General features: G+C 44.1%; 1 protein-coding gene across 3 annotated transcripts in view; it reads left to right on the plus strand.

Moving 5' to 3' along the window:
* Window positions 1-27,772, plus strand: part of ARHGAP26 (Rho GTPase activating protein 26) — a 324,497-nt gene that overhangs the window by 94,399 nt on the left and 202,326 nt on the right. For all 3 annotated transcript variants that reach the window (XM_030573096.1, XM_030573098.1, XM_030573099.1), the window contains exons 6-10: window positions 1,862-1,972; window positions 4,703-4,807; window positions 9,196-9,325; window positions 10,990-11,090; window positions 14,385-14,479. In XM_030573096.1, the coding sequence (XP_030428956.1) occupies window positions 1,862-1,972; window positions 4,703-4,807; window positions 9,196-9,325; window positions 10,990-11,090; window positions 14,385-14,479 (542 nt within the window). The remainder of the gene's footprint in view (window positions 1-1,861; window positions 1,973-4,702; window positions 4,808-9,195; window positions 9,326-10,989; window positions 11,091-14,384; window positions 14,480-27,772) is intronic.

Below are 27,772 nucleotides of genomic sequence, written 5' to 3' on the forward strand. Positions count from 1 at the left end.
GCAAGTCCAATATACTGCACCATCAGGGATGGTCTAGACAGTATTTGGTCCTGCCATGAGGGCAGGGGACTGGACTCGATGACCTCTCGAGGTCCCTTCCAGTCCTAGAGTCTATGAGTCTGTTTTCTGATTTTCAGAGCTCTCTTTGCTAAATACCTCGGTATCTGCATTATAGACACACGTGACAAATGTTACAGGTCGGTCATGGTGGAAAAAACCCATTTCACGGTTTTTTTTCACAGATTAATAGGGATAAGTTCATATTAAAAAGGAAGTGATTACCAAAAATGATCTTCAAAAGTAAAAGCAGCCACCTGTTAGGCTCTGTATTGGGCACAGTGTATGGTATGTCCCCCTAGAGTAGATTGCTCTTATCAAATTACCCTGGTGCTGACTTCTCAGCCGTCTTGCTGTGGCCAAGCTCTGTGCAAGGTACTATTAGTCTGGAAAGTTATACCTGTATAATTATGTTGGGTAAAGCTGTGGGTATTTTTAATTGATGTCATTAATCTGATACAACCCCTAGTGTGGACTGAACTAGACCAGTGTAAACAAGGCGATAGAAAACAGCCTTGCACTGAGTGGGGATGGACTAGGTATCTAACAGGCCTTGCTTGCCATTCACTTCTAGAATTCTCCGAAAGCCTGTTTTGTAATTGCGGTAGGGGACACAGCAGAGGCAAAGGAAACAATTGAGTAAATAAAGGGGCTGCAATGTATTTATTTACAAAGTATAAGGATTATTACACTAAAGCAAGAGATAATTAGAATAAGGTCTGGAATCAGGATTCCTAGTTCTGCTACTGGTTTTCTGAGGACCTCGGGCAAGTTATTTAGAGTCTGAATCCCTCCTCACTCCCAGTTTCTAGCACCTACATTTGATTTCAGTGGGAACTGTGGTGCTTAGAAACACATCTGAAAAACAGCCCATAGCCTCTCTGACCTCCAGGTCCTCATCTGTAAATGGGTGCAGTAGTCTTTAACTACTTTGCAATGTAGTGGTTGTGAGATTTTAAGTGCTATGCAATCCTTAAATGAGTTATGACAGAGAAGGGGTACATTTGATTACAAAGTTACTGAGTCATTTTATTTTTATTTGTGTGTCACCATGGTTTGGGAACTGACCATATCCAGCTTTGATCATTGGGAAGAACTGAATCCATAGACACAAAGGAAAAAGAGGTCAACAGGTTTCTAGGAGCAGAGGTCTGAAGGCCACCATAATTCCTCCCCATATTAAAAAAAGGGATGGTGTCTCACATAAGAGTGATGTTGTTCCACCCAGGCACGTACGTGTGTGTCTGGATGCACCATCACGGTGGCTAAGGACTGTCGCTAGCCATGTTCTCCTGGGCTTTGGAGTCAAACCAAACCATCCTCAAAGAACAATGCTCTTTCCTTGTGCTGGTTCGTCAAAGCTAGAGCTCAGTGGCCTTCATGGTGAGGTGCAGGATGTATACTAGGCTATCTGAGTATTTATTTGACTATGGAATATTACTGGAGGGACTCTTATTATCATGGGTTTGCTGGTTGGGGCAGAGAAGCTGGGGAAGCTGCTTTGTACTTCATAGTCTTCATGTATTTATTGCTTTTACTGTATGTTGTCCACCCGGCAGTCATGGACATAAGAACACAAATATAATTAAATACATAATTTTCAGATGAAGAAAGCGTCTTCATGCGAACTAGGTTTGTATGTAATCTCGCTGCCATCTGCTTAGCCATGCTTTGGTATCTGGTACTAAATGTATGTTCTGTATGGACGTGTTCTTACTAGGCCCAGATATCTTGTGATCCTGAAGCTAAATGTTCAGTCAGTAGTTATACTGTATCTCCTCTCTAATTCCCATGGTGCTCACAGGCAGACAGCCAGGTGGACCTGGTTCGACAGCATTTTTATGAAGTCTCCCTTGAGTATGTCTTCAAGGTGCAAGAAGTCCAGGAGAGGAAGATGTTTGAATTTGTGGAACCTGTAAGTAAACATTCAAAATTTCTTAGCCTACTGAATGTTGCTGGCCACTAAATTACTTTACAGTATAGAAGGTCTGTCTGAGGCACTGATAATATGAAACAGTTTCTCTTCTGTTTTGATGCAAGGCCTGATATATCTGCTATTCCAGAGCCATCTGACAAACAGCAACTTCAATAACCCAAGTATGAAGCGTGTGTTCTAGTGAGTGGAACATAAACCAACCACTTCAGGTGGCTGGAACATTAACGCTTAATAACTTATCGAGAGAGAGAGAGAAGAGAAGAATGCAGGGGTGGGGATGGCCCTCTTGGAAATTCCAGGTGAAAATTGTCAACAGGTTCCAGCTGTCAGCTAAGTTTAAGAACAGAACATTAGGTAGCCTGAGCTACTGGTTGTCTGTAGAAACCAGTGGAGACCAGCTGGATTTGCAAGCTAATGGAATAACTCTGCAGAGTCCACACATTTTAATCAGCAAGGTCTCTTCCTTAAGGGGTAGAACTGAGGACAGGTAAGTGAAATAAGTTCTAAGCAGGAAGAAAAAGGGGGTAACTCCCCCAGCTGACTTCAACCCAGACCCTGAACTCTGGTTGTAGAGACAAACCTTTCCATTGTACTTGCAGGAAGGCTTGGGTACCCATTGTGCAAGGGCATAGGCTAGTGGAGATAGAGTTGTTAGCTTCATGTTCACTGGGCACAAAACTCTGATGGGTTCTACAAGAATTTCCACCAGGGTGAAGTCTTACGGACGAGAGGCTCGTTATTAGACAGTGGTCAACTAGCGAATGAAACTTCTGAACCAGGTTTTATCTGTTAAGGGGAAAATAAAAGTCAATAATAACAGTAGCATCTGAGATTAACGGAGTCTTAGAGAGAGAAGAAGAGAAAAATAGGATTAAAGAAATGATACAGGAATAAAAATTAAGCAGAAGAGTCTTACCTTCTGCATGTGCTCAGGTGTTATGCCTGGTGAAGCACCTCTGAGGGATTTGATAAAACCCTGTTTCAGTCCTTTTAAGAGAAGAATAAACCAAATTGAAAAGAGTACGACCTTTGCACCAGCTGCTTATTGCCTGGTTTACCCTGACAAGGCATGGCTTCACTTATCAATAAAGTGATGGGTGAACTATTCAAGGATATGCAGGATTTTTACTAGACAAGCAGAAGACCTAGTTATCAGGAAAGCTCAGCTTGATATTCCACAGGAGTTGTCTAGACAGACTCCTGCTTTGTTCAGTACAATATGGATGTTAGTGAAGCACAGAGGAGTCTTTTGTGAGCACTGGATTTTTGGACATTGGACTTGAAACAGCAGGGTAAATTGAGCATAAAAAAGAAGGGTAGTTTAGTTAGATACTCACCTCTGTGGTCAAAAAGTTCATCGTTTGGGGATCCCAGTGGAACTGGTTCTGGGCAAAACCCAAGATGCTAGTACTTTGGTTCATATATTATCAGCTATCAGTGAATTCCGGAAATCTCATGGAAAGAAGGAATGATGGCCTGCTGGATGCTGAACTGGGTCAGTCCCCAGTTCAGCAATGACTTTCGGCACTTTTTTGTGCCTCTGTTTTCCATCAGTAAAATGGGGCAATACTTATAAACCTCTTCTGGATGTTGAGATAAAATCCACTAATGGTTGTGAGGCACTTGTATGCTGCAGTGACGAAGGCCCTACGTCCCTATAAAACCCTATTTCAGTCCTAGGTAGAAAAGGAAAAAGGTTTTTTTTACATAATACTGAATCACTCACACACCCCCAGTCTGGGATTCAGCCAGAAGTGCAGAGGTTCACAGGAAAGAACAATAAATCACAGCACGTTTTTGAGAACTTCCTCTTTGGTTCAGAGGTTGCTATGTAGGTTGAGGTTGATTTGTAAGCCGAATTGGTTCAACCAGTCCTCATGTTAATCCATTTCCTGAAAGGGAAAATGAGCTGTTTTGAGGCAGAGTTGGGAAATGAAGCCAAATCCCTTATGGATGTAGGACACACAAGTTAATACTATGGAAGTTATTGATTGTAAAGGGGCAATATTAATTAACATTGTTGTATTCAGTGAATGTAGCCTGTGTAAGAGATTCTGAGGAATAGGGAGGAATCTCTCTCTCTCTCTCTCTGATTTTCAGGAATCAGTTTCATAGTATCTTCCCTTTGTTTGTTATAATGGTGTGACAGAGGGAGAGCTGGAGAATGGAGAAATGTGTGCACTGGCTTTCAGGGGGTCATTGCATGCAGTTACTATATTTTGGACTTCAACTGGTGTTAGGGTGGTTTAGACTGCATCTTGCTGTCGTCTTGAATGTTTCTTCACACAGGGTCTTGTACCCCCTGATGGCTTTTGTGCACCTTCCAGCCAGCATCTCCTGTCCCTATCCACTGTTGAAGAGAGAAAATGGAGGTTACACCCCTAGAATTTCCCTCAGTCTCATCTGGGTCTTCACTCTCTTCTTCCCTCATCTCCATTGCTTATTTTTCCCAACCATACAAGAACTCCTAAATGATTCAATTCTGTACGTGCACCTATCTAAGTGTAGAGGGAGATTTTTTTTTCTCCCCAAAGGCACCAAATAGGAAATAAATGTCCAACTTCCACTGACTGTTAACTAATTTACCAGTTCCCATTTATACCTTTAAAAATCTGCCCCTCTAAAACGTTGATCCATTCAATGACATCTTCGGCATCAGTCGATTTGAAAAAGGTGGTAGTCTCTATTGATGAATATGGTTCTTTGCAGCTGCTGGCGTTCCTGCAAGGGCTCTTCACATTCTACCATCATGGCTATGAACTCGCAAAGGACTTCAGCGACTTCAAGACAGAGCTGACAATCAGTATACAGAATGTAAGTGTATGCAAAGGAGACAGTCTGTATGTGACTGTGTGTGACTGTCTTGCACAGAGAATTAACATTTTCCCTATATATAATTAGCTTTCCTGTATACTGCTCAACAGTAGGCTTTTTATAGCATAATTGAAAGCAAATGCTTTCTGTGTGTGTGTGTGTGTGTGTGTGTGTGTGTGTATGACACTACAGTAAATGCATGACCCAAATAACAATTTATTCCCCTGGGCATGGCAAGTGAAGAGAGCCAGACATCCTCAGGAGGACTTTGCAAGCAGACAGCAGTCTTTAAGTGCACCACACGTTTAGGAAGTGTTTCAAAGACTTGTTTGTCTTAAGAATTGCAAACACCCCCCTTCCCGTCCCCCACCCCCTGCTTTTTTTTTTGTCAGTGGCAGACATTGGGATTTCTGTAGCTGAGAGAACTTGCACAGCTCCCTCCCCATAACATCCAACAGGTGGACATATGCCTGTGTTTGGGAGATCAGATGTGCGTTGCTTGCTTGCCTTTTTTATTAGGAATGCTGTTTTTCTCCAGAGGATGCAAATTTGCTGAATTCTCGGAAACAAAGCCATCAGAAAACTCACAAAAAACATCACACACCTCAGTGCTTGTTCTCCCCTCCCACTCGCCCCAAAATTAAAAATACAGCCCTGTGAAACCACTTGATGAGGAACAGCAGTTTGTTTTTGTGTCTTACCTATCGTTGTGCGGTGCTTCCATTTTCAGCAGACACTGCAGTAACTGGGGCCCCTGGTGTTCTGCCACTTACCAGCCTAGGCCTCTGAATGCTAATTTACAAAAATGAATAGAATTCATTCGTATACCTGTCAAACTGAGGTGTGGTGGGTGATCCTTCTAGCACAGCCACAGTGCACAGTATGGTGTGCAAGAGATCAGATTTGATTTCCAGCCTCCTAGTCAGGGTTGGGCACGGGGAGTAGAGGAGACAACAGAGTCCTTCATTAAAACAAAAACCCAGAATTGTGTCAAACTCCTGCCTCCCTGTCTGCCCAAAGTGCCATAGTAACACTGTTGTATTTTAGACCAATTCTGTATAATACTATAGCATGTGTATATATTACACGCACGCAGACACAGTGGTAAAAACCTTAAGATTGCAAAGTTGGGAAATGCCAGAATTCAGATCACCTGTGTCAGTCCTCATTCTCCCCCTATGTCATGTCTGCTCCTCTGGTTCCCGGTTTCCCTCCTGTCCCTGGCTCCTTATCCAATCTACTTGCCCCATATCCCTATGTCTTACTCTTGTTCCTCCTGTGTTCAGTTCAGGCAGCTTCCTCCTCCATGTTGCCTGGGCTGAGCAGAGCATGGACAGGCTACCTGCTCTCTGTTCCAGTGCCCAGACCTGGGCCTGGCACAGTCTACAGAGGCCACAGCTGAAATTACAGGGAAAAACCTGCTCAGCCCCAGTCTAGAGCTTGCACACAGAGGATGGGATCTTTAGGGAATTAAGCTGAAGCTCTGGCAAGTCTCTACTGAGGGTACGTCTACACTACGGGATTATTCCGATTTTACAGAAACTGATTTTGTAAAACAGATTGTATAAAGTAGAGTGCACGCGGCCACATTAAGCACACTAATTGGGCGGTGTCCGTCCATGTACCGAGGCTAGCGTCGATTTCTGGAACGTTGCACTGTGGGTAGCTATCCTGTAGCTATCCCATAGTTCCCACAGTCTCCCCCGCCCAATGGAATTCTAGGTTGAGATCCCAATGCAAAAACAGTGTTGCGGGTGATTTGGGTAAATGTCATCACTCAATCCTTCCTCTGTGAAAGCAACAGCAGGCAATCATTTCGCGCCCTTTTCCCCTGGATTGCCCTGGCAGATGTCATAGCATGGCAACCATGGAGCCTGTTTTGCCTTGTCACTGTCACGTATGTGTACTGGGTGCTGCTGACAGACACAGTACTGCAGTGCTACACAACAGCATTCATTTGCCTTTGCAAGGTAGCAGAGATGGTTACCATCCCTATTGCACCGTCTGCCATTGTAAATTGGCGATGAGATGATGGTTATCAGTCATTTTGCACCATTTGCAATTGGAAATTGGCCATGACGGTTATCAATCATTTTGTACCGTATGCTACTGTCATGGGTGCTCCTGGCTGGCCTCGCTGAGGTTGGCCGGGGGCACATGGACAAAAATGGGAATGACTTCCCAGGTCATTCCCTTCTTTGTTTTTTGTCTAAAAAACAAAGTCATAGTCAGTCCTGCCTAGACTATGGGGCAAGTATACTAGAGAACCAGAGAGCACAGCCGCTCCGGGTCAGAGCCCCAGAGATCCCGCAGAAATGATGAGCTGCATGCCATTCTAGGGGTTGCCCCTGCAACAACCCCACCCATTGCTTCCCTCCTCCCCCAACCCTCCTGGGCTACTATGGCAGTGTCCCCCCATTTGTGTGATGAAGTAATAAAGAATGCAGGAATAAGAAACACTGACTTTTTAGTGAGATAAAATGAGGGGGAGGCAGCCTCCAGCTGCTATGATAGTCCAGGCAGGACAGAATCTTTTCTTTAGACATGAAAGGGCGGGGGGTGGGGGGGGGCTGATGGAGCTCAGCCCCCAGTTGCTATGATGAGGACGGTTACCAACCATTTTGTACCATCTGCCGGGAATGACTGGGAATCATTCCCATTTTTACCCAGGCGCCCCCAGCCAACCTCACCGAGGCCAGCCAGCAGCACTCACAGGCTGATAATGAAGACGGATATCAGTCATTTTGCACCATCTGCCACTGGGAAGGGGATGCTGGTGTTCAGCGCTGCAGCACCCCGTCTACCAGCAGCATGCAGTAGACATAGGGTGACATTGAAAAAAGGCGAGAGAGGATTTTTTCCCCTTTTTCTTTCAGGTGTGGGGGGGGGAAGGGTGTAAATTGACGACATATACCCTGAAACACCCGGGAAAATGTTTTTGACCCTTCAGGGAGCTCAGCCAAGAATGCAAATGCTTTTCGGAAACTGAGGGGACTGTGGGATAGCTGGAGTCCTCAGTCTCCTCTCCCTCCCTCCCATGAGCATCCATTTGCTTCTTTGTCTTTCCGTTACACTTGTCACGCAGCACTGTGCTGAGTCCCTGCTGTGGACTCTGTATCCTAGCCTAGAGATTTTTTCAAATGCTTTGGCATTTCGTCTTCTGTAACGGAGCTCTGATAGAACAGATTTGTCTCCCCATACAGCGGTCAGATCCAGTATCTCTCGTACGGTCCATGCTGGAGCTCTTTTTGGATTTGGGACTGCATCGCCACCCATGCTGATCAGAGCTCCACGCTGGGCAAACAGGAAATGAAATTCAAAAGTTTGCGGGGCTTTTCCTGTCTACCTGGCCAGGGCATCCGAGTTCAGATTGCTTTCCAGAGTGGTCACAGTGGCGCACTGTGGGATAGCACCCGGAGGCCAATACCGTCGAATTGCGGCCACACTAACCCTAATCTGACATGGCAATACCGAATTCAGCGCTACTCCCCTGGTCGGGGAGGAGTACAGAAATCGGTTTAAAGAGCCCTTTATATTGATATTAAGGGCCTTGTTGTGTGGACGGGTGCAGGGTTAATTCGGTTTAACGCTGCTAAATTCAGTTTAAACGCGTAGTGTAGACCAGGCCTGACGTGTAAACTGTTTGTGTTTGTGTGTGTGTGTGTGTTTGTTTTTTTAAAGGCTTATAACTTAGCCAAATCTGAGTGATTTTCCTCAGGAATGGCAAAAGGCACATCGCTGACACAAAAGCGACTCCCCCTCCCAAATTATCGGTCCTTACTCCAAAGGAGAGGGATGCTATAACATTTTAAAAGAAAATGTCAGGTTTTAGCATGGGTAAAATGTACTTTTCCTCTTGCCTTGTTCTCAGAAATGGCCAAATAATTTTTGCTGAAATTTTCCGACAACATTCAGCCTGAGGCAGACACGTGGCATGGAAAATTTGTCAAACTTTAACTGTTGGGCTGAAAGTTACAAGTAACTGAAAACAGGGTATTATAATGGGAATTGTTGAGTAGCCGGCAGCGCTGCCAGCCCCAATCATAACTATTAGCATTAAAAACTGTGAGATGAGGGAACAGAGACCCCAAGTAAGCCAAGCATATGCTTATATCCACTCATATTTGACAAAGTATTTAAATAGAAACTTAAGTCCCGATGAAGTCAATGGGACATAAACATGAGCTTTGGTATTTTGCTGAATAGAGATGGATTTCTGAACCAGGATTGGAGTAGTTGTGAGGGCTCCCACCTAGATTACAGGAGGGCAAAGAAATATACCAGATAAAGTTAGCCACGGTTCCCTGGAGGTCTTTATGTAGCACTGGGCATATTGAAAGCTCTGGGGAAATGTGGATAATGGAAAATATATTTTTCCAAAATTATAGACTAGAAATCGTTTTGAAGGAACCCGGTCGGAGGTTGAGTCCTTGATGAGGAAGATGAAGGAGAATCCCGAGGAGCACAGGAACATCAGCCCTTTCACAATGGAGGGCTATCTCTATGTCCAGGAGAAACGTAAGTGCCGTTGCCTTGAAGTTACTGAGCTGCTCTCTGCTGCCACTCAGAGGAGACTAAAGTGCAGAGTGGGAGCACTGTCTCTGCAAAATATCATGGTCCATGTGAAATGACAAGAGGTGCAGGGGGATTGAAGGAAGAAATAAATCCTGTCAGTTCTTGAGTTGGATTTGAATGACAGGCCTAGGGTAGCCATTTGTACAGCTTTCTGCAGGAGCATCCCCAGTGTCAGCAGGGTGGGCCCACATTCTGCAGTTCTGGGAAATTATTTCCAGCTCCTTCAGCTTTCCCCCACAGTGACTCTGCATTGTGGTGCTGCAGGTATATCCCACAGTGTTCCATGGTTCACGCCTCACGGTTCTCCTTTGACCTGCCTTTGGTTTTTTTACACCCAATGAGGTAGTCCGTTCCTGCTGAGCTGTTAGCTCCTTGGCATACTCTTTTCACAGTCCCTGAAAAATGAATTGTGCACAGTACCAACCAGAATAAGTGGGGGCTATCGCTACAGCACTTTGCTCTGTCTATGTAGCTTTGAAATTCCCCGAGTCTGGCATGTAATTCGAAGCCTGTCTCAGCAAATTGTCTTACCACCCTGGGTGGATAGAAGTAGAGGTCTCGGCGCTAGAGAAGATACTGCATTGAGCAACCCTACCTGGTAGGGGGAGGGACTAGAATCTAGCTACTAGGAGCCTGATCCAAGGGTTAGGAAAGACTCTGAAATGATCTACTGATTCAATTCTACCTTTAATTTCTATGAAGAGGAGGGATGGTCCAGTGGTTAATCTCTAGCACGAGACTAAGGAGACTGGTTCAGTTCTCTGGTCCACTCCCTGTGTGGCCTTGGGCAAGTCATTTGCCCACTCTGTGGCTCAGTTTCCCACGTAAAATAGGGATAACAGCAGTGCCCTACCTCACGGAGGTGTGCGAGAATAAATACATTACAGATTGTGAAGTGCTCTGATGCTATGGTGATGCGGGCAGATAAGTACATAGATAGAACTCCCTGGTTTCCTAATTGGTGATAGCTCAAGCAAAAGTGGGAAAACAGTTAGTAGGGTATCTTCCTTAAGAGTGTGAAACTTGTCTGCAAAAAGGTCTGGAGTCTGTACAGTGGGGTAAAAGAAGAACGAGAACCTCACTAAATGCCCACCTTCACCTGGTAAGGAGAGTGAGTAAATGCTACATTCTGGAAATAATCTGAAATGACATGGAGGCCGATGATCATGAGGAGATCCAGCATAGCAAACTGAGGAGTAATTTGCTCAAGTGAAACTGCTGAAGCCTCTCTGCTTGGTACATTCCAAAACTGGATGGAGCCAAGCTTGGCGAATATACAGGAGTGACTAAAGGTGGACAAAATAAATGCTTACAGGTCTGTTCTATAGTTTTTCTGTAGCTAATTCTCTGATTATATCACAGCATATGAAACTAAAGCTAATTTAGCAAATTACCAGGTCTGTCCATAGGAATCAGCTTGGTCCAATGGATAAAAGTGATAATAGGGATTATCATGCTTTCACTCACTTTTGTAGAGTGCTTTTGAGAACTATAGATGCAAGAGTCTGTATTGTTCGTTTTAGGATGTTTAATTGTGGCTTTGGTAACAACTGCTTTGTAGACCATAGTTAATTGTTAGAAATCTCAAAACTTAAATTCCATTGTAGGTCACTTTGGAACCTCCTGGGTGAAGCATTACTGCACGTATCAGAGGGAATCTAAACGAATCACTATGGTACCATTTGACCAGAAATCTGGAGGAAAAGGGGTGAGTGGAAATACGCCAAGTGCACTCATGCTAGGGTCACCCGAATGGTCATTTTGTGGGGAAGAGCTGGCGTGAGTCTTGCTCTTGGCCCAACAAAGGTTGGATTGGGAATGCCTTGTGTCTGTCAACAACAAGCCCTTGAAACTGCCAACACCTTGACACTGATGGATTTCATTGGTGGGTTCTATCCAGTCTTCTAATTCTCTTCTCTCCTCACTAATCTTCGCTAGAAACTCTTTTTTAACAGAATGACACAGTGAAGTGCTGGCACCTATGTTTTCTCATCTTTTGAGAATGACACCACTACTTTTCCCTGGGAGAGGACTTTTTGTTGGAAAGGCCACTTTTGTCTTTCAATCAGAAGCTTTCCCCATCCAGTGAGTACTCTAAGGAGTTGTTAACATCCACTCTCTCTGACACATCCAGAGCACTAGCTAATTAGTCACTGAGAGGGTGGCTCAAAATATTGATGTGCAGATATTGCAAAGAGAACCTCAGGGTGCTGATTTAAAGAGATGTAGATCACATCTCTGTGGGTACTAACAAACTATGTAAAACCATCATGGTGGGGAAATAACATTGGCAGAGTAAACAATGTAATTCAGTAAAGGAGTAGCAACTCAGTAAGAGCTTGTCTACTTATGAAGCTAGTCAAGAATAAATCCATATGTGCAGACCCTAAAGGCTTGTCTACTTGGGGACACCCAGAAAAGTTAATCCAAATTAATTAAAGAAGAGAATTAAAAGTGGATTAGTTAAACTGCATTAAACCCCTATGTGGACACGCTTAGAAATAAAGTGGCCTAAATTTGTTGTAGTGTAAGAACACAAGAATGTAACAATGGCCATACTTGGTCAGACCAATAGTCCATCTAGCTCAGTATCCTGTCTTCTGACAGTGGCCAGTGCCAGATACATTCTTCACTGTATGAATTTATATTTCTTTAACCAAGCAAAGCACCTACAGAGATCAGTCTCCTTTTTAAGGGTGACCTGACCACAATACTTTAGCTCCCCTACACTTCAGTAAGGGCACAAATCTCCCGAGGCTAATGTATTGGCTGACTGGTATCCATAGCTCTTTATATACACTCCATCCCAGGTAGAATGGACTCTCTTCCATTGCTACCCAGTCTTTAGCATGACTCCTTACTAGGGGATGCTCATTTCACTTAGCTCTTGTCCACACCAGATTATTTTTTTCCTGCTTTAACTGTACCAATATAAAGCACTTTTATACCAGTGTAACTGCATTGCACTAGAGCTTGTACCATAACTGTATCCGTGAAAAACCACACCCCTAACTGACACAGTTATACCAGTATGACTCTGCTGTAACCAATACTGTAATTTTTTAGAGGCCTTGCAAGTCTTCCCATACACTAAGGCATGCCAGGAATCTTTCTGAAGCTGACAACAGCAGCAGGCGGGAGATATGTGACCTCTCTTGATCAGCAGAGGGATCTGTTTGTTGTAGGCTGTGGAGGCTCTGTCTGTCATCGGATTGTTTTCAGCCTCTGGGGGAACCACCTCAGGCTATGGCTGGAGCCAAATACTAATCAGTTTAAAATTTGCTTTCTCTCCAGATGGCATTCTTTGAATACCACTTCCCTGGCATCAGTGGGCAAATCCAGCTAACTTCAGGGAAATTAGTTTAGGATTGGGGCACAAGCTAACTCTGTTGATCCTCTTGGCAGAATCCTTGCAGTTAATGTGGAAAGTTCGTTAGAACAGGCTATTGGTGTCAATGTTATTCTAGTATGCTAATACATTTTCTGGAATGGTTGATGTTAGTGTTGTGATTGTCCAGCACGACTGGTCAGCGAAGCACCAAAAAAATACAGAAAAACACAGAAAGTTTGCAAACTCAAAACTTTTTTTTTCTTTTTTTTTTAAATGAAACCATTGGTGTGTTTTAAAAATTCACCAAGGCATCAAAAGCACACATCAGACAGAATCACTCAACAACTGAGAGCAAAGAATCCTGTCTAAATTCACGTTGCATTAAAGAAACCTGTGCTATGTATGTTGTTGTGACTACTCATACATGTCATGGCAGTGTTACTGTAAAAATGATCTTTATCATGCCCCCACTGCATTTCCTCTTCTGTGCTGATAAATGTGTGCTCATTTTGCATGCATTTTATTCAGTTTTTTTATATAGTTTTAATGTATTATAGCTAGGGCTCTGCGTCTGTCACGGAGGTTGCAGAAGTCACGGGTTCTGGGACTTTCCATGACTTCTTCAGCAGCTGGTGCGGTTGGCCCCGGGGACTGCCTGAGCAAAGGTCCTGGGGTGGCCCCCAGCAGATGGTGCAGCTGGCCTTCCTATCCCCCCAGCAGCACCCTGCCCTTCTACCCCCCCACCCCAGATTTAGTTAGAGGTATTTATAAGTCATGGACAGGTCACGGGCTGTGAATTTTTGTTTATTGCCCGTGCCCTTTCCATGACTTACTAAAAATACCCATGACTAAATCTTAGCCTTAATTCTAGTGTGTTTGTGGCCACCTTACAACACAGGGTCTAATGTCCGTGGACTGCAGGGTACATGGTTATCATTACTCAATAGAACTGAAATGATCATGCTCTATCAGCAGAGATACCTACCATTCAAGCTAAAGGGAAATCTCCTTTAACTAGACGCTGCAGCAGTTCTGATTCCATCCAGCAGAGAGCAGTGGTATACATGTGCTTGTGTGTACACGCACATGCACACCCATTACACTTTGTATAACATCTAATAAAATTAATCTGGAAGATGGATGTTAGAAAAGGAGAATGGTACACTGGCTTCGGCATTTCTTTGCTATTTAATATGCTTTTTGTAGGGTGCTTACCTGTCTCACTCAAAGATGGAAAATGCCATTGAAATGCAGCCACCTGTAGGGTGAAGGATGACATCCATCTTGACAGTACACTGTAAGGGAAAGGAAAGGTGACTTTGCTCAATAAGAGTGGGTCAGGCTCCTCTGTTTCACAAGAGCTGTAGGGTATGTGGGACAGATAAGACCCCTCTTTTTAACAATCTTATAAAAATGTTTTCTGATGGGAACCCACATAGAAAACTGTGGAATTAAATCTAACTACTCCGCAAGGATGGAGAGACAAATCAACTTGGCAAAGATTCAAATACTGTATTTCCAGGGACTGTGGATCTTTCAAACCTTATGCTTAGACCCACAAGCCATCGCCTCTGGGGTTAATACATATTAATCATAATTCTAGGAGGCTGAGCGTGTGTAATATACACAGATCTGTTCTCAACCTAATCTAGAAGTCCTGTATCCTTGTAGGGAGAAGATGAAGCAGTTACACTCAAATCCTGCATACGCCGAAAAACTGACTCAATAGAGAAGAGGTTTTGTTTCGATGTGGAAGCAGTGGATCGGTGAGTGGGACAGTCTTCTTTTCTCACACCAATGGAAGGTGCACAGCCTTAGAGCACACAGACTTTGGTTTACATACTGAAGCCCGGCCAAGGACTCCAGAATATATGGCTGGACCAGCAGCAACATGTGCATTACACACAGACCTCCTTGGGCTCGTTGGAAAATTCTTGTTATGCCTGAGGGCATTCTGTGCCAAAAACTTAAAAATTCGTGCACAATATTTTAAAATTCTGCAAATTGTATTTGTCAAAATAACACTATGTAATCATGCCAATTTCAATTATGTTGGTAATTTATTTCAAAATGCCTGTCAGCAAGTATGTCTGTAACAACACAGACACACACAAAAATTCCCCCAGTAATAGAGAGTTAAAGAACGCCCTATGACAACACAGTTCCTGTTTCTTTTTCTCCCTCCCCCCCCCCCCTCCCAACAACCCGGTTCTTTTTTTTCTCTGCCGCCCCCCTCCCCCAGTGGGGAGGAGGGAAGGAGAGGCACCCTCAACTCCTCCTCCACTAGAGCCAACCTGCAGGCCCCGCAGCCAATACATCCGAACCCTCTCTTCCCCAGAGCGAGGCCTCCCTAGTCCAGATACCTGCACTCCCTCCCCCCCCCGGAGCCCAGCCATGCCCCCACCCCCATTGCCCAGACACATATCCTGCTCCCTCCCCAAAGCCCAGGGATCCAGAGAGAGAAACAGTTTGATGCTCAGTCCCAGGTTTGCATGGAGTTTCGTGCGTGCAGTCCTCTCCTTCGCTCAGGACATGCTGGGAACGGCAGCTGCCAGGAACCTTCTAGCCCCCTCCGCTCCCCTGTGCCGCCAAGTGTCTTCTATGTGCAAGCTGGGTTCTGCTGAGTCCAGTGGCAGCTAGCAGCACTGCAGCCCATTTCTGTGGGGGGAAGGAAATTCTGTGCGCACAACGTTAATTTCTGCAAACTTCTGCATTGCGCAGTGGAGTAGAATTCCCGCTAGAGTATCTTGTGCAATTTTAGCAGTTCGTTTCTCTTAGTCACATGCTCCATGGAAGCTGTTAGTTGCCTCAAGTCCCTCCTCCCTAGCTTTTTTGCAGTAGGGGCTCATTGCAAGATGAAGCACTAATTCAATATAAGGTGCTGTGTTTACTCAAATCTCTCATTTTAATGAATGTCCACTTTTTCAGAGTCTGATGTTAAGAAGCCTTCACAATGGAAAAGAAATTCAGTCTCTGTGTTAGAAAAGTCCATTTACTTGGCACAGACACTGCTCATCCTTCCAGTGTCCTGTGTTTGTCTATAACATGACTTCAGCTTTTGTGCTGGAGAATGACTGCTGCAGATTCACTGTGGGTGGCTGACTGTAGAAATCCCACGCTCACATCCAGTGATGGCTCTTTAAAGTTGCATCTTCTGATTTCTGAAGGAGATGCATGGTGTCAAGAATCAGGGGGTAACTGTGTTAGTCTGTATCCACAAAAACAAAAAGGAATCTGGTGGCACCTTAAAGACTAACAGATTTATTTAGGCATAAGCTTTCGTGGACAAAAAAACCTCACTTCTTCAGATGCATGGAGTGAAAGTTACAGATGCAGGCATTATATAATGACATGTGAAGAGAGGGGAGTAGAGATACTTTCACTCCATGCATCAGAGGAAGTGGGTTTTTTACCCACGAAAGCTTATGCCCAAATAAATCTGTTAGTCTTTATGGTGCCACTGGACTCCTTATTGTTTTTGAAGGAGATGGTTTCTGTAGCCTGATATGATTTATCAGTTGGAAGCTGAAAACTCCTCTTTTTTATGTAAATGAATGTCATAAACAGATAGTTAAGGGTTAATGTCTCTTTTAACTGTAAAGGGTTAACAAACAGGGAACCTGAGACACCTGACCAGAGGACCAATCAGGAAACAAGATACTTTCAAATCTTGGTGGAGGGAAGCCTTTGTTTGTGTTTTTTGTTTTGTTCTCTCTGGTCCTGAAAGGGACTAGACGTGCAACCAGGTTTCTTGCCAATCTCCATGCTACAGTCTCTTATATATTCAGAATAGTGAGTATTAAGTAGAAAAGGCGGTTATAGTCTTATGATTGTTTTCTGTATTTGCAAATGTGTATTTTGCTGGAAGTATTTTAAATTGTATTTTTGCTGGGGGGAGGCTTCTCTCTAGTGTCTATAAGCTGAAAGACCCTGTAACTTTTACCATCTAAATTACAGAGACAACTTTTACTTTCTTTCTTTTTTTATTAAAAGTTTTGCTTTTTTAAGATCTGTTTGATTTTTTCCCCTTGTTGAGGCTCAAGGAAATTGAGTCGGTACTTACCAGGGAATTGGTGGGAGATAGGGAGAGAGAAGGGAGGGGGGAAAAGGTGGAATCCCTTTGTTCTAGATTGACAGAGCTTGAATCTGTCTATCTCTCCAGGATAACCCAGGAAGGGAAAACCTGGGAGGAAGAGGGAAGGGGGAGAAAAAACCTGATTTCTCTGTGTTGTGATTCAAGGAGTTTGAATCACGGTGATCTCCTAGTGTACCCAGGGCGGGAAAGTTCTGGGAGAAAGAAAGGAGGGGGAAGGGAAATGGTTTATTCCCCTTTGTTGTGAGACTCAAGGAATTTGGGTCTTGGGGTCCCCAGGGAAGGTTTTTAGGGGGACCAGAGTGCCCCAAAACACTATATTTTTGGGTGGTGGCAGCTTATCTGATCTAAGCTGGTAATTAAGCTTAGAGGAATTCATGCTGGTACCCCATCGTTTGGACTCTAAGGTTCAGATTGGGGAATTATACTATGACAATGAAGCATGAAAATTCTTGTCTCATAAGCATTATCTAGTAGGGAACAACAAAACCGGATGAGAAGTGATTGGCCTGAGCGACTACTTTTTTTTCTAGGCTGAGTCAATACAGGACTTTTCTCAATCACATCATGTTACTATGTTTGTGCTTGCTGGAGAGGGGAGTCAGACGATCCAAAGAAAGGGATTTTATTGTAGCTTCAGAATCTGCCTTCCTAAAACTTAGGCTGGCAATAGCTTGGTAAGGGTGATGAACTAATTTACTCCGATCATAACTTGCTTGTGTGATGAGCAACAAAATTAAGCTTATAATTCTGAAATGAGTTTAGGCTTTGGAGAAAATTGAGTTGGCGTGATAGCATGGCTGTATGTGCTGAGCTGCCCTGCAAAAGCCCTCTGTGGATGGAAAGGACCCAGGCCAGCAGAGTGCAGGGGAATGTGTATTAGCTGCCTTGTTTTGGCATCTTCATTTGCCAGCTGATTGCTCAGATAGCAATGGAGTAGCATCATTGCCTCCTAGCATCTGTGCCATAAACGTTTCTTGTGCATACTGCCACAACAGATTGCAGTTGTAATGAGCAACCGTTCAAAACAATGCGGTGAACACAAAGTGATATAAAGTGGTGTGATGTTTGACTCTCAATAAATTTAAATTATTAATGTGCTCTCACTTATCATCATTTCTGATGTTCACAGAAGTGAGCTTCTCCTGTACTTAGCCAAACAGCTGGCCTCATTATGTGGAATCTCTCTTGCCCAGTCGGAGTGAGGTTCTCTGGTTTTCCCACCCACATGCATTCAGATTGCATCCAGACGTGTTTATGTATTGGTTGTAGCCAAGAAGTCAGGATTCCAGAATTCTGTTCCTGCTTTGTATGGGCTTGGGCAAATCACTTCACTTATACTTATCTCACTTTACCTGATTGTGCATTGGGGATAATAGAAAGTCTGTCTACTTCCCAGACTTTCTCTGAGGTTTGTTTAGTCAGTGTTTACCAAATGTTTTGAGCCTCTTGGTTAGAAAGTGCTACTTGGGCAAAGTATTCTTTATTACTAGTTTATTTTGTTATGACTTGATGGCTTATGTGTATCTTGCATGAGGGAAGAAAGGGGGAATGGACAAGGAAACATGGCAGTGGATAGGGCACTGCCTTGGGGACTTGGGAGAGCTGGCTGGCTTCAAATCCTGATTCAGCGAGCCCCAGGCTTTCTTGTGTGACCGTGATCAAGTCACTTTATCTCTTGGTGCTGCTTTTGCCGCCAGTAGAATGCGGGGTTGGGGGAGAGGGGAAAGTGGGAGGGAGGGAGAGATGCTTCTCAACCTCCATGGGCTGCAATGAGGATAAAATCCATTAATGATTGAGAGTTGCTCAGATATTAGTGATAACAGCCACAGAAGTGTTTAGACAGAGGGAAATTCATATTCAACCTAAATATTTATATCTCACCATTGAAGTAAAATCTCAGTGCTTCTAAAAATTCTGTTGGTATTAAAATATTACGAGAAAGGTAATGGTATGGCCACAGTTATAGTGATAGGCTAAAATCCCTAATAGGGAGCGCAGAACTGAGCTGCATCTCAGGTCTAACATTCTAGTACACAGTCTCTAGGTGGCAGTCTTGTATTTTCTTCCCATGTTATGTTATAGGGTCATTGTGAAAATAGCAGTGCTGCAAGCATTGCATTTTGGGAAATTGATATAATTTGCAATATATTGTGGAAACACCCATGTTGCAGTGGTGCATGGTATTTTGGAAAATAACCCCTATGAAGATTCCTGTCAATTTTCTGTCCCTTCTCTTTCCAGCAATAAAGGTGGATCCGTACTTTACAAATGAATGTCTGAGCATGATTTGTGGCTGAAAGCTCCTAAATGAGTACTGTTTGCTTTTTCCTGTTTTTTTGGCAAGGAACAAGATTCCTTGCCAAAAGTTCCCAAAGAAGACATAGTGCATACTTGGGGGAGCAAAACAAAAGTCTCAAATATCTCTGTATTGCAAATAATTTTGATTTTTGTCTGTGGGAAGCAAGGGAGGCATATTTTAACATTCTGAACAAAATGTATCTTGAACATTCATAATGCAGTGAGGTCCCCAAATGGCATAATCCTGTTTTTGCTGATCGGCTACAGTGTGCCGTGGGGTAGCACAGCTTGGGTTTGCTAATGCGTATTTGTAAATCAGTTTTATAAACCAGGCTCTAAGCAAGGATAGCATGTATGTCTTAAACGAGTATGAGAAGGAGCATTGCCTTTGGCTGATGCTGGCTTGATAATTGCCCAGGTGTTTGGTGTAATGTGGGTCAGAGCTTTGAGCCAGATGCTGAGCACTTTTAACTCCAATTGACGGGTATTGCAGGTATTCAAGGTTTGGCCCTGTAATTAGCTGAATATTACATTTATCAAGGCAGTAAACATTGCTGAAGTATAGCACCATTCTGCTAGAAAGCCCATTTATTGGTGGCTTGGGAACAGCTGGTGCCTCAGCACTCCTGAAGCACGCAGGCATTCATTATAGCCACATGCTTTCTCATGGGCTGTTTCTTTATGTGCTGTCTAATGGCTGAAACAGCATTAAGTGAGTTGTATTTCTACTGACTGGGTGGCTGTGAGTGTAGTGAGCCTATTTTGGGCATCTGAATTATTCATGCAGGGCTTCTTGGCCTACTTAGGTCATTGATAGTAGCTTCTGAGTGGGGACACTGCTCTTTTTCCCATCTCTAATCCTCCCCGGGGCTTGTCATCTGACTTGCTGTCCCTTTGCCTTTCTGGCTGGTGAGTTTCAGTGAATCTCCTCATGTCACATGCAATACAGTTTGTACTTGTTCCTTTGCTGGTATCACATTTCTAATGACCTTTAAACGAAAGAAATTACTGGGGTTTTCACATTATGGCTAATGCCGAGTAAAGGTAACCTGCTCCCTTCCTTGCCCCTGATGGGCTTTGGGAGATGTACAGCGTACCTCGCCCTGCTGCACAGGAAGAACTACTCCTGAGGGCATCCTGTGCCAAAATATTAAAATTTCTGTGCACAATATTTTAAAATTCTGCAAGTTTTATTTGTCAATAAGTAAATGCAGAGGCTTCAGCATGGTAGTGGGGAGCACAGGCCACTGGCTACATGAAGGTGGGAGATCACCCTGCAGCCCTCCTAGCCCACCCCTGGGACACGGACTCAGCGGTGAGGCTGCACCCGACCCTGACACAGCCCTGCCTCTCTGCGCCAGGTGCACCTGGTGTGGGGCAGGCAGGCTCAACAAGGCAGGATCCAAGTGTGAAGGAGCTCAGTGTGGAGGGATCCAGGTGTGGGGTGAGAGGCTTCTGTGTGGCATAGTCTGGGTGCAGGCAGCTCAGTGGGGGGGTCTAGTGTGGGGGGATCTGGATGCACGGAGGCTCGTTGCGGGGGTTCCAATGGGACTCTGCAGGGACTTCCAGGTTAAGATAGCTGGGGCTCAGAGGAGGGGTCTGGGTGTGGGGGTCTCAGCATGGGAGCCTGGGTGCTGGGGGAGTGGGGGTTGGTGGGGTGGGGGTCTGGGTGCAGCTATTTGGGGGTCGGTGTGGGAGTCTGGATGTAGGGGCTCAGGGCAGTGCGGGAGGATGGGGCTCATCAGGGTGGGGGTTTGAGTGTAGGGAACTCAGTAGGGGTGGTCTGGGTGCAGTGGTGGGGGTCCTGAGGCTATGGGTCTGGGGCTCCAGATGCAAGGGTTGAGGTTCAGCGGGGTGGGGTTTGGATATAGAGTGCTAGAGGGGTTCTAGGTGTATGGGGTGAAGCTTGGTGGTGGTGTCTGGGTATGAGAGGTCCAGATGCACAGGCATTGGGGGATGGAGGAGCTTCTCCCAATACAGTGACATCCCCACCCCCGACAGCTGAGGAGCAATAGGGACAGGAAGCAGGGGAGGATGCTGAACTTCCTGCAGCTGGGAGAGGTTTCTGGGAGTGGATCTGATGCAGCCCCAGCCACTTCTTACAGGGGAAGAGGATGTCCCGTCCTCTCCTGCCTCCAGCCCAGCCTGGACTAGCAGCTGATACTGGCTCTGGGTAAGAGCTGCTGGCTGGGTTGTCCCCAGCCCTGTGGTGATTTACCTCTCTGCCGGCTACTCCGGGTGCCTGAAACTATGTACCTGTGCTGCTAGGGAGTGGTGCGTGACTGCTCGTGCAGCTTCCCTGTCAGAAAGTCATTTTTCTGCAGGGAAGCAAAGAAATATGCAGGAGACATGAATTCTGCACATGCAGTGGCACAGAATTCCACCAGGAGTAAAAGAACATATTGACTGCGTTTAGTAACTACCCTTAAGATTCCTGTTATGTGCTGCGATCATGGGGGAATGTTTCTAGCAAGGCAGTAGATGAGGCCTTTGCTTATGTTGTCAGTGGAGTGACCCTTCAAGGGCTCAGGCACTAAATCCCTCCTCATTTGCAGCTTTTTCTCCCGCTCCCCTCGCATACTTCATTTTGAGGACTTGGCCTGTGTCTGGGCTCTGCTGTTTGACCTAAGGATGGCTCCTGAGACTGACATAGCAGTGTGAGGTATGTCATTCTGCAAACACAAGGTCACTTTGTCACTGCTTAAATCAGAACTTCAAACTCCTTCACCGTGCATTCAGCTCTTAGCTCAGCCTTGCAGATTGTATTTGTAAGCTGTTTTATGTCTCTTATAAAGCAACTTAAATTGTCTTGGCGTGATAAGATGCTACATGAGTCAAAGTTGTTATCTTTTTCTCTTGCTTTCAGTCTTTATTCTTCTGGAAGAAGAAAAGCAACTTTTTTTCCCTCCAGAGACCTTGTGGATTAAACCTTTTTGACTTTTTTGGTATTAACGTTGATTTTCCCTGGATATTTAATCTTTTAAACCTTGCTCATTTAAAACAAAATTTGCTATAAAAATTTGTATCAACTTCAAGGTATGTGTGTGTATGCCTAACATAGTGAAATGAATATACCTGTCCTGGGATACCTTATTGTGAAAGGGAATGCTCACCACCGATGCAGCCTAGTGATCGGGCAGGGTTGTACCAGATTGTCTTCCAAGCTTCTCCATTTCTTACTGTTTCTGTGCCCTGCGTGGTCTGTCCTTCCTGTGACTCTGCCTTCCGGCCTGGTAATTATTCAAGTCTGTTCATTTCAGGACAAGCATAAGGAGTCCTGGAGGCCTCAGGGCACCTCTGTTTGGTTGAGAACCTGTGGCCTGGACCCTTTTATCTTCAGGGTCTTTTCCCTCCCAGATAGGTTCCCCATGTCAGGGCTAAGCCTCTGTAGTTGTCCCTCTTTAGAGCATGATGGGGAGCTCAAGTCCACCCTCTCCACTGGACTCCAGTCCAGAGCCCTATGATAGATAGGCAGCTAAATCCTGCACCCTGAGGTGTTGTTCAGCTGCATCCCTGGATCACTTCCCACCAGCTAAAGATAGTCTCTGTTCTTCAGAGAATCACTGGCCCCTTCTTTGTGGTCTTGGTCAGCTCTCAGGCATCAGGAGAGTCTGTGGTGCTCCTCTGGAGCTCAGAGTGTGGGTCAGCTCATCTTCACTTCCTGCTACTGAGCTACGCTGCTTCCCTTTTCATGTTCCTCCTCGCCCCTGTGCAGGACTTTCAGGCAGGCTGGGGTGGGGCCACCTGGTTGCAGAGCAGCTTGTTAGCCCCTTTCTCTCCAGTGTGGGGTTTGTATTCCCCATCACTCTTATGCTTTAAAATTTCTTTAATCAAGTATTAATAAATTTATATTAATATATTTGTATTCATATATATTTAATTATATTTAGTGAGATCTGCTGTGAGGGAATCTGGACAAGGCTCCTCTCAGTGTCTGAGGCTGAGCACTGAAACTTAACAGCCATTCTTGGAAACTGCTGGCTGTAATGTTCATTTTACATGGTGCTTCACTGACTGAGCCGCCAGCTGGCGTGGACTCCATAGCTGTATGTACTTAGACTGTTGTTTCAATTGCGAGCCCTTCTCGGAAGAGACTGTGTCTTCAGACTTGTTTGTAAAATGCCCAGCATGCTGCTGGCACTGTACAAATAACAACAAGTGAAGTAATGTGCTGGGATCTTTTAAAATGCACCACAACCAGGAAGGCAGTTCTGTATACCACAATATATGTTTCAGCAAATGAATTATGTGGGGAAAAATGCAAATGCATTTGAAATATAAATGGCATTTTCATTGTTTCACAGCCTCTCTCCTCTCCCATATTGTTAAAATGTCTGACTTTGAAGTAAACGCTGAGGGTTTGTTATCTGCTTAGAGGCAGAGCAAACATCTTTTATCACTTCTTATCCCATGCCTGAGAGAATGTGGGGCATGAAAAACCTGTATTGTCCTCATGAGACCTTATTAGGGGTTCCTGAATAACTATAGTTCTAGCTATAGCCGTCCTGATTAACTGTTCCAGAATAAGAGTGCCTTGCTCTGAAGTGGATCCCAAGTTAATTTGGAGCCAGGCATTCTTACTCTGGAACAAGAGTATCTACACACAGTTATTCAGGAATAGCTATTCTGCTGTGAATTCATAGCCCACCATATCCAAATTAACTCTCAAGCGTAACTAGTCCTTAGTTGCTTGGGAGTCAAGCGTTTTATGAACGAACAATTTCAATTCCTTTTTTTTTTTTTTTTTAGTTTCCTTGGGTAAGACTGAAATTAACACATTTTGTTTTTCTCTGTCTCTCACTCACACATCTAGCTGAGAATGCAGCCCTTTTTTGTAGTGATCCTTAACTAGGATGTTAGCATCCCCAGTAGACATTTGCCCTTAACTTAAACTCTTGTTTAGAAAGAGCACATGATGTGATCTCTGCCCAACAAGGGAGAGGTTGGTACCAACCTGTCACAGTTCCTAAAGATGTTTCTAGGAAAAGGTTCATTGTCCGCACTCAGCAAATACAGTTGATGATTATCCACCCACTAGATACTGATTCCACTGTTTCCGTTAAATCCTCTTGTCTACCAGACACAGAGCTTTGTTCCTTGCCTTGACGGTACTGGTGTAGGGTTTAAAACCATGTTTCTTTTCCAAATGGAATGAAGATTAAGTGGTTTCCTCTCCATTTGAAAATAGGTAAACTTCCAAAGCACTAAGCCTGTGAGTACTGACTGATTCACCAAAGGGATTAGCAAAGATAACATACATTCTTTCTGGATTACTTAGCCCTAAACTTGTTGCAAGCCTGAACAACCCTTGTCCTCTCCTGGGTAAACAGAGAACTGCTTTGTGTCTGTAATAGTCCTTGGTGAATTGTCTATTGGCAATTGTGATATTCGGGTGAGTGGATTGCAGGGTTTGAGCTTGGTCCTCTGCTCCTTGTTTATAGGTGCCACAAAAGCTGCAGAAAAAGGATTGGAAGCATCAATCCATCTAAAATGGAATCTCTTATTAATGTTTTACTGGCTAGCAGAGGCTCTGCTCTCGTCAGGTGTCAAATAGACATCATTACAATCATGCAGCTTTCATTCACCTGTTGAATCATCTCTGAGCAGGGCATGTTGGAAACTCAGGTTCTCGCAGCCCTTGCCTGTTACTGGAGATTTAATAGGAAAAGGAGGCATGTTGTGTGCTGAACACTCTCTGACAGCAAGTAGCCTGAATAAAGCCTGTGAAGTCAGTGTGCTTGTTCTTTTTTTTGCCGTACCAGCTGTATTTCGCTGCAGAAAGCAGTGATTCTTCATACTAAATTTTGCTGCAGTTCTGGGGCTGGAGCACTCGCCATGTATACAAACATGAATGTCAGAAGTCCTCCGGTTAAATGATTTTAGTGAGTGACGACACCCAAATATTCCTACAAGGAAAGTTCCGACACACTTTTCCAAATGCATTCAATCTCCTCACTGAGTCTCTTACCATTGTGTGGTTGTATTTTCCCTGCTATCAGGGAAGCTATACATTTCAGTCATGAAAAGTGAGCTGTAATAATAAAGGGACTGAAAATAACTTGTCAGGGGGAAAAAAACCAACCCCTATACGCTATCTCAAACATCAAATTCAGAATGAAACGTGTTCCCCATAACCTGGCTTTATGAAAGCAGCACAGTAGTTACACTCCATCTTTACTTGTTTTGAATCCCAATGAGGCAGCATGTGACTTGGCTTCACTGATGTTCTTTTGGAAACCTCAATGCACTATAGTGGGATATTGATACAAACTTACAAAGTTGACAGTGACTGGGGCCATCTCAGATTTGTTCATAGTTGCTGATTGCAGAAGGATAAACTGGGATTTGTAGGATCAAATTAAAAACCAAATCATTAAATTGTATCCTGTTTAAATAAACCTTCGTGACACACTCCCACAAATCCCTTTGCCCTTCCCTGGTCTTGGCAGCACACTTCATATGTTGCTTCCTCTAATGCAGAATTTCATCCAAGTTCTTGGGCATGCTATATGCTGTCAATCGCATTGAGGATCCTCATGGTTTTTGTGCACAGTGTAAACAAACCATGTTGCAACCCTACAAAGGGAGCAGGTAGTCTTAAAAATAAATGAATTAGTTATTACAAAGGCAGTGCGGTCCAGTGGATAGAGCACTGGACCAAGTATCTGCAGACCTGATTCTGTTCCCAGCCTACCCCCTGTGCAGTGACCCGTTAAGCTAGGCAGAGGCAAACCAAGACAAAAGGGATAATTTAAAATTTTTAGAACGTTATAAGGAAAAGCTTCAAAATTGTACCATGAGCACAAATCATATAGAATATTACCAAACTTACTACTTGTAACAATAGATTATAGCTTACCAACTCATTAACCTTTTGTGAGCTTGTACATGCTGGGAAGTTAGTACCAAATGCATTGTTGTTAACCACAACAAAAGAGATTACTTAACAATATACTGTATCATTTCAGAGAATAATTATTTTTCTCTCTCCTTGGCTGTAAATCTTTGCTTCTGTGTGTCTCTTTGGCTTGAAGTGCTCCCTTAGATTCGATGTTCTTGTGCCTGTACCTCATTTTCACCGAGTTGACCCACAAGCAGGGTTTCTTCACCTAGTGGGCCCTCCCTGGTCCATCGGGCACCTTTGAACAGTATTCCGTCAGTAGCTATTTAAACAGTCATTCTCTCGGTTCATGTATTTTAGGCTTCTTGTTTACCGTTTTCAGGTTCTGTTTCATCTAACACAGCTTTTTGATCAATTCTCTTTTTCACCAAATATATTTCCTTTCAGTTTTTTCCCTTGATACTCTTTCTCTGGTAGATTTGTAGATTTTTACTTCCCTCTGTTTCCCTTCCCTAATAGTGCCTGCTCACATACCCAGGTCGTCTTTTTATTTTATTTTATTTTTTATTTTATTTTATTTTATTTTCTGCTTCCCCTGACCTGAAACCTTTCCTATTTTTCTTATTTCCTCCTCCTTACGTCCCAGTCCTCTACTTTTATTCTTCCATTCTCCTGTTCTTCTGGTAGATTCTGACCCCACTACCTCTCTCAGGCTGCCCTGTCCTGGGTCATCTCTCTCTCCAGGACAGCATTCTGTGCTGTTGTATCACAGCAGCAGCAGGGGCTAGCTAGTACCAGAGTGAGGGTTACTGCATATGCATTGGGCAGACCAGTTCACCTGTCTGTGTTTCCCAGTCTCTAAAATGAGGTCAATGAGCCCCTTGTTTGTAAAGCAATTTCAGATCTGCAGGAAAAAAAAGTGTTACAGAAAAGCTAGCTGTTATTTATAGTGCTTATGTCCCATGATGTAAATTCTGTATAACTTTTGTGAAAGTGGCTTAGAACTGGATCCCAGCTATGGGAGGCATAAGGCTTTGTACACTGACATGCTGTGTTAAGCACTATATCTGAGGTGTTTTCCTTCTTAGGGTTCTTAACGATATTTGCACCATTCAAGCTGCTTATTCTATTGCTTTGAGTGGTGTTTTATCAGTCTCAGCACAGAGCTGTCATCATTCACTACAGCCTTGGGGTATGGTTGTGTCCAGATTAAATGGGGGAAAGAGCTACTGGTAAAGTGGATATGAATAGGGAAAGAAGAGTAAGGAATGAGAAGAGAAAACAAGGCGTGAGGAAAACGGCATTTTGCACTACAGTGAATAGAAAATATGTATATTCCCAATTATAAAGGCAATAAGAGGTCTGAATTTTCTGCTTTTCATGTTGTTCAAAGATTGTATGAACCCAAGTGACAAAAGCTTAACTTGGATTGTACTTAATCCAATACTTGAGTTGCATTTGCAAACAGTGGCAACTGGGGTACAGAATGGAAAAGTTTCTGGATAAATGAGGAATGCCTAGGTAGGCCCTTGTTGATAGTTGTTTACATGAGCTACTGGCAGATCCTGTCTGGTTGCGATGCCAGCAATCTCATCAGGGTTGATATTAAGCAGTGTATAAAATCTTCTTTCACCTCCGCCTCCTCCAGTGTGGGGAGGAGTAACAGTTCTTAAGTGATCAGCATTTCCCTTTGTTCTTTGAGTGTGGTAAAGGGATAAATCTCCATTGAAACCTACTGGTCGACTGTACTGAATAAAATGGGATTTCCATGCTGGAGAGCAGGCAGCAATCCATGAATTTAAGTAATCAACTCATCACAGCCAC

The sequence above is a fragment of the Gopherus evgoodei genome, chromosome 8 (genome assembly GCF_007399415.2).
Source record: "Gopherus evgoodei ecotype Sinaloan lineage chromosome 8, rGopEvg1_v1.p, whole genome shotgun sequence".
In the NCBI taxonomy this organism is placed as follows: Eukaryota; Metazoa; Chordata; order Testudines; family Testudinidae; genus Gopherus; species Gopherus evgoodei.